The 7357-nt window shown below is 41.2% G+C and overlaps 1 protein-coding gene across 2 annotated transcripts; it reads left to right on the top strand.

Moving 5' to 3' along the window:
- The first annotated feature begins 257 nt into the window (after positions 1-257).
- LOC308295179 (C-type lectin domain family 17, member A-like) lies at positions 258-5559 on the top strand. Of its 2 annotated transcripts, none has more exons than XM_080738174.1 (4): positions 258-416; positions 4707-4861; positions 5131-5234; positions 5339-5559. In XM_080738174.1, exons 1-4 carry the CDS (start codon positions 278-280, stop codon positions 5463-5465), a joined length of 525 nt encoding a protein of 174 aa, XP_080594300.1. In that variant the 5' UTR covers positions 258-277; the 3' UTR covers positions 5466-5559. The 2 variants fall into 2 exon arrangements, 1 of the variants encoding a protein (XP_080594300.1); XR_013962559.1 differs by lacking the exon at positions 258-416 and adding an exon at positions 4424-4544.
- The last annotated feature ends 1798 nt before the right edge of the window (positions 5560-7357 follow it).

Here is a 7357-nt window from a genome sequence, read left to right as displayed (position 1 = left end):
AAAGTAAAAGAAGTTAAAGCTGCACAATGTAACTTTCCTCTTCCACCCCGGATTGAACCCAGTTTTCTGCTGACATTTTTTACCATAGAGCTAATAGGGTGGGGTCCCCCAACATTTTTTGGGGTGGTCTCTGCTGTACTACCTGAAACATGTTTCACTCTTAATTGACTGTTCACTGTTCAGCATTATGATGTTTGATATCATCATCAACAGCAGCAATAACTGTTTATCATCACCTTCTGGTCCTTTAGATTATTCAGTCTCTGATCAACTACAGATGGCCTACAACAACCTGACCCTGGAGGTAAACCAGCTGGACCTGGACTTGGAGCAGCTGCAGTCAAGCTGCATCAACCTGACCCTGGAAACAAACAAGTTACAAGAAGAAGTAAACAAGCTTGAGAGAGAGAAAGAAGGTGAGAGAGGTTACACATTTTTTTTTTAAAGAAATATAAATGAGTGTATTATTGATATATTAACACATATACTGCGCTGTTGGCGGTCAAACAGCGTTTCCAGCGGTTTGGAGCGACGCAAAGACTTCAATTCCCATAATGCATCCGGAAGTAACGTCATCCAAAATGCCCCGGTTTCATTCTAGACCAATATTCCGAAAAATATACGTATCTTTGATTGATCTAGATCGCGATCTTGGTCAAAACAAGCCACTTTCTACGGAACATGCCTAAAGCATGGATGATCGTCGTTATAATTTTGTTTCCAGGAGAAAGAAAAAAGAAAATACTTTCAACTGCTCCGATCGGAAGCTTCTGCTTCTGTTTTGATCTGGTCACATTGCTATGATCACCACAATACTGCCTTGATTATAGCCACTATGGGGTACGCTCAAAGTTTGTTGTATGCCCACGGGTCACATTGGCCAATCTTCTTGGGACGCTTAATAATTAACTCATAAATAGCACTGCTCACTTCAGACAATGTGGGATTTTTAATATAAGATTGAAAATCCCGTAAAGGAACTGCGTTCCAAAAATAAAGACATCAGCCCGAAGATTCTGTCAGGTATGTGACTCTGTGTCGTTTATGATATTGAGTTACATTTGATAAGGTCTAGAGAATAAAAGTATTTTTCTTTGGATGAATTTGTACTTTTTCAATGTCAGTTGATGCTTCATATACATATGAGTAGGGCTGATTTGTTTATTTATGGAACAAATTTTCTTCTTGTCATAATCTAAGATGACCCTATGGTATTTTCAATAGAGAACATAAATCTGTTACCCAGGGGGATATCCCCCTCTAGTGGCAGTGATGTCAGACTCCTGTTCTCTATGGCAGGGGTCTTCAACCTTTTTCCTTGCCAGGCAACAGCCAGACGGGACCAGCCATAGCCAACTCATTACGATGACGTAGCTACTCACTTTGACAGACAGATTCCTTTAACCAACCAGTAAGACTCCCTAATCGGGAGATAAGCGACCGTTGGTCGCTTATCTCCACAATCTGTCGGTAGATAATGCCGGTCTTATATAAGGGTCATTTGTGTACGGTGTGATGTCATACTGATGTCAGCAGTGTGATGTCATACTGATGTCAGCAGCTATGTCTCTATATATGGAGTTATATGTTGTTCGTGTCCAAATATGGGGCTTGTGAGGTCAGACTTAGTGAGATTCGTCGGTTATCTCCATATATGGAGGGATGTAGGGTAAAACAAATGGTTGCTATGGTAAACAGTTGGTTGCTAAGGTAAAAAAAACATGGTTGCTATGGTAAACAGTTGGTTGCTAGGGTAAAAAAAAATGGTTGCTATGGTAAACAGTTGGTTGCTAGGGTAAAAAAACATGGTTGCTATGGTAAACAGTTGGTTGCTAGGGTAAAACCATGGTTGCTAAGGTGGTTGCTAACGTACACTAACAGACCAGCAACAACAGACTGTTGCCACAGCAACGTACACAAAGGTTTGTGTACACATGTGGTGTGATGTCATACTGATGCGGAGATATGAGCAGGGCAAAGGTGTGACGCGTGACGTGTGACCGACCGACCGACCGACGGACGGCCGGTGGAGGTTTTGATACCAGTAAGACTCCCTAATCGGGAGATAAGCGACCGTTGGTCGCTTATCTCCACAAATAGGCCAAAAAAAATTTGTTTTACCAATTATCAAGACATACGGGCAGTTGACAGTTTGCCATGGTTACTCATTGAAGTTGAATCTCCATATATGGAGATAACCTACGCATCACACTAAGTCTGACCTCACCAGCCCATATTTGGGCATGAGCAACTTATGTCTCCATATATGGAGATATGATGACATCACACAGTCCTCAGCCGATGATGTGGCGTGATGTCATACAATACACAAACGAGCCCTACAGTATAAAGGGGCAATTCTTGCCAGGAAAGAAGCATTTCTTCGACTCAGACCTTATCGCCAGGGTTGGCTTATAGCAGCTGTCGGTAGGACCATATATGGATTCTGTTAGTGTGGATCTCCTAACAGGGCATCATCTGGGATACAATCCCTTTTATGCCCATATATGGAGATCCCTAACAGAATCCCTTTCATGCCCATATATGGAGATCCCTAACAGAATCCCTTTTATGCCCATATATGGAGATCCCTAACAGCATCCCTTTTATGCCCATATATGGAGATCACTAACAGCTAACAGAATCCCTTTTATGCCCATATATGGAGATCCCTAACAGAATCCCTTTTATGTCCATATATGGAGATCCCTAACAGAATCCCTTTTATGCCCATATATGGAGATCCCTAACAGAATCCCTTTTATGCCCATATATGGAGATCCCTAACAGAATCCCTTTTATGCCCATATATGGAGATCCCTAACAGAATCCCTTGTATGCCCATATATGGAGATCCCTAACAGAATCCCTTTTATGCCCATATATGGAGATCCCTAACAGAATCCCTTTTATGCCCATATATTATGGAGAAATCCCTGCTCTGAGTATCTGACATCAGTGTGATGTCACCTGTTTATGCCCATATATGGAGATCCCTGCTCTGCGTATCTGGTTGCTATGGTAAACAGTTGATTGCTAGGGTAAAAAAACATGGTTGCTATGGTAAACAGTTGGTTGCTAGGGTAAACAGTTGGTTGCTAGGGTAAAACCATGGTTGCTAAGGTGGTTGCTAACGTACACTAACAAACCAGCAACAACAGACTGTTGCCACAGCAACGTACACAAAGGTTTGTGTACACATGTGGTGTGATGTCATACTGATGCGGAGATATGAGCAGGGCAAAGGTGTGACGTGTGACGTGTGACCGACCGACCGACCGACGGACGGCCGGTGGAGGTTTTCATAGTAAACTGCTCCCTGACGGTCGCAACTAAACTGCGACCTACGGTCGCAATCAATCAGTAGCGCATCAAAACATCGTCGGCAGAACAGCAAATGTGTCTTAAATTCCAAAAGTGCAAACTGAGATGCCGCTGATTTCACATAAAACTTCACCTAATGCAGCTTTTATTTACGAACTCGCTTTGGTATGTATGGTAACCACCATGTTTGTTTACAAAATGTGAGAGGTGCAGCTGCAGCTCGAATTCTACGTAGTCAACTACATGGACCAATCAGGAGCAGTGTGAGGGGGGCGCTCCAAATGCAGCCATTTGATTGGAAATTAGAAAATCATTTTGCGTAATGAGACTCTATGGGACCGAGAAAGGAAGCACATTTGTGATGACGTAGCTCGGGATGGCAGTGCCAGGCTAATGGGCTAGGGTTAGGGTTAGGGTTAGCTCAAAATGCCTTGCATCGCAATGCTAGGGTTCATCTGGTTAATATTGGCTGCCATTAAATAAATAAATAAATCCTTAAGACTCCCCCAAACGTCTTATCTCTGGCTTTGATTGATTGCATGCTTACCAGGTTAAATAATAATAAATAAGGCTTATTTATCGCCAGGTGAGCAAAAACACTACATTACCCATAAGGCTTAGTGGCCGGATCGGTCTCACGCATTTCCTGGTTTGCGTCATGTGCACACAGCTCTGTAAAGACAAGCCATGTTTCGCCCCCGTTGAGAATGCATGTAAAATGGAGGACGACGATGAGTTACTGAATTTCCCCCTTGGGATAATAAAGTTATCTATCTATCTATCTATCTGAGTCCATGGAGCGACGCGATGACCGATTGTTTGGGATTTTACCGGACCACGTTATCGTTCTGATGTGCGCCCGTCACACACGCCGATGTATGCATGCACAATGCACATGCACGCCCGCCGGTAAGTTGAATGCATTTAATAGATGGCAGCCAATGTATTAGGGGGTCCAATCACACAAAGATCCCGGACCCCCTGTTGCTCTTTTGGGCAGAACTTAAGGTGACTTTGGAGGTGCATTCGAAATGTGATTATTATTATTAGCCTATTATTATTACTTGTGCCAGCAGAGTGTGCAAGTACTGCATTTGGCTGTGTATGTAGGTATGTAGGTATGTGTGTGTTTAAGCCCGTAGCCCAATCAGGGACCAGCATTTCTGGCAACGTCATCATTAACAGCCAATGAGGGACCAGCATTCGTGGTGATGCCAGTGGTGAGCGCACCTCATGGCCCGCTCTGATGGCGCACAAGTAGGCCATACATGGACTGCTTGGGCACAAGGAGAAAATTGACACCTTGACAGAGTGCAGTTCTTGTTATTATTATTATTCAGTGTTTTGGAAATCCATGAGTAAAACTCCTGTCTGATGTGTAGACAAGTTGTCCCAGTGTCCCAGCGGATGGAAGGTCTTCGGATGGAGCTGTTATTACTTCTCTGATACACCGTACTGGGAGTGGGAGAAAAGTAGACAAGAATGTTGGAAGACACCAGGAGCAGATCTGGTGATCATTAATGGTGAAAAAGAACAGGTGAGTTTATCTTAATGTGTTTGTTTTTGATTGATTGAATATTTCATTTGTGTGTGTGTGTGTGTGTGTGTGTGTGTGTGTGTGTGTGTGTGTGTGTGTGTGTGTGTGTGTGTGTGTGTGTGTGTGTGTGTGTGTGTGTGTGTGTGTGTGTGTGTGTGCTTGCGTGTGTGCTTGTGTGTGTGTGCGTGGGTGTCCATGTCATTCCTTGACTAGTGAAAACCTCAAAGTTTTTTCACAGATATTAACTATGATTCAATCATGTACATCAGAAATTCATCAGAGAATCGCTCGATTCACATAATATGGCATGGATTGGGCTGCATAAGACTGAAGACAAATGGACATGGGTGGATGGAACAGCACTGACTGCAGGGTGTGATATGTTACTTCTTTATCCCCCTTATGTAAATCTACAATGATGTGTATGATGTGAGGGACTTATTTAACATGTTTGATAATATGTTGTTTATTCTGCAGGCACTGGGGTTCTGAACAGCCTGCTAAGAATGAAGACTTGAAGTGTGTATACTTCTGGCCAGTTATGAATAAATTGTATAATAAAAAGTGTACATATAGAAAATCCTTCATCTGTGAGAAGAGATGACTCTCTTGCTGTACCGACAAACACCAGGTCAAACTCTACAGCTATGTAGATGCAAAGAGTACCCGTCGCAGGTTGATCATGTCATGTGTCCACGTGTGGTCCAGTCCTATGGATTGTATGGAAAGTTGATGCTAATACATTTTTAAAAGAATGTAAGGAAGCATTAAGTTGTTTTTATTAGGACATGCTAATAACATTCATTAGGTCTGGACTGGACAAATTAGTTATAATAAAGTTTATTAAGGCATAGTTGGCTTATTGTACCAGGGTCCTTTAAAGGACAACTTTGTTTTTTTTTTTACAACAAGGGTTCATATTTTGGATAGTCATTAGAGAAAATAAAAGATGAGTGTTAAAATGTTTCCATTTACTTCTTTCTATCATTTTAGTGATGTTAACGATTTTGATGTGCATGCATGCCCCCATGCAAGTGGCTAAATATGTCTTTTTAGACACAATAAGCCCATTCCCAAGATGCACCACAATCTTTCATGGGCAGATGTGACTTATGGGGGCTGGTGTAATTAGTAACAAAGAAATTGCGGGCTGATTGTGTCTAAAAAGACATATTTAGCCACTTGTACACTCCCCCACCCACTGAAATCAAAATACTAAAATCGCTAAAACAATAGAAAGCAGTACATGAAAACATTTTAACACTCATCTTTTCTTTTCTCGTACAATCTATGAACCCTTATTGTAAAGGGTTAGGGTTAAAAAGATGTTTTATTTCAGGAGATACCTTTATTATCCCACGGGGGAAATTCAGTTGTCCAGAGGCAGCACAGCAGTTAAGGTTACAAGTTACAGAGAAGAATTTTATTAACACTTTGCAAACAGTAGGCTACAGGAAGCATAATTATGCTAAAGTGCTAAATGGATAACCCCCCGAAAATCCCAGAGGGCTTTCCATTGTGGTCCTATATTTAATTACATGATATATAAGTTACATGAAAAGATAGCCAGGCTATTAACCAATAAATAACAGGTCTGAATATGAGAAGATAGAAATTCAATGATTGTGGATATGGAGTATCAGGGTGGCTGCCCCTGATACTCATGGACGACTTATCTAAACAGTTAAAAGAAAAACTGGTTGCATGGTGGAGGATAACCGTATTAATCATATGATGTATGCTGATGATTTAGTTGTACTATCTCCATACAGTGCTGGCTTACAGCAGCTACTCAGGGTTTGCTCAAAATATGGCATGTTGTTTGATATAATGTTCAACTCAAAAAAGAGTTGGTTTATATGAACACTAGAACTAGAAGGATGATCAGAAGCTCACCTTTCCCTATTATTAGAGTTTGTGAAAAGGTTTAGATACCTGGCTGGGTCACATCTCTGCGATAAAAAAGGGAAAAGAAAAATGATGTCGGTGTATACAATATACCAAGATTATAGGCCTGTACATTTGATGATACTTTTTGCTCGCTTTCTTTACTTTAATATTTTTTAACCATTATTCTGTTGTTATTATCTATGCTGCTGCATTGTATGAAAGGAAGCCAAACCAAAATAAGTTGTACTCTTATTCCTATATATGTACACAAGATCTAACAATAAAGTACATCCTTAAAACTTGAACCTTGATGATGACGTGCTCTAGTTGTGTTGTAAACTATATAGTAACAAAGTCATGGCGTGACTCACTGATTTCTCTATGGAGAAATGGTGGTCAGGGTTAGCATTGTGGTCCAAAAATAAACAGTCTGCGCGATATTGTCCGGAGATGGCTCTGTATGTTTTATGATAGTCAGTCACATATTTGATAAAACCTGTTTCTAGCGAAAATGTAACTAATTCGGCGACAGTAACGTTAGCGTTTTCTCACCATCAGTTGATTCTTCATATCCATATGAGCCAAACCGCTTAGATCATTTGTTTA

The sequence above is a fragment of the Nannobrachium achirus genome (genome assembly GCF_963921795.1).
Source record: "Nannobrachium achirus genome assembly, chromosome: 2".
In the NCBI taxonomy this organism is placed as follows: Eukaryota; Metazoa; Chordata; class Actinopteri; order Myctophiformes; family Myctophidae; genus Nannobrachium; species Nannobrachium achirus.
This window is presented reverse-complemented; position numbering and strand designations above follow the sequence as displayed.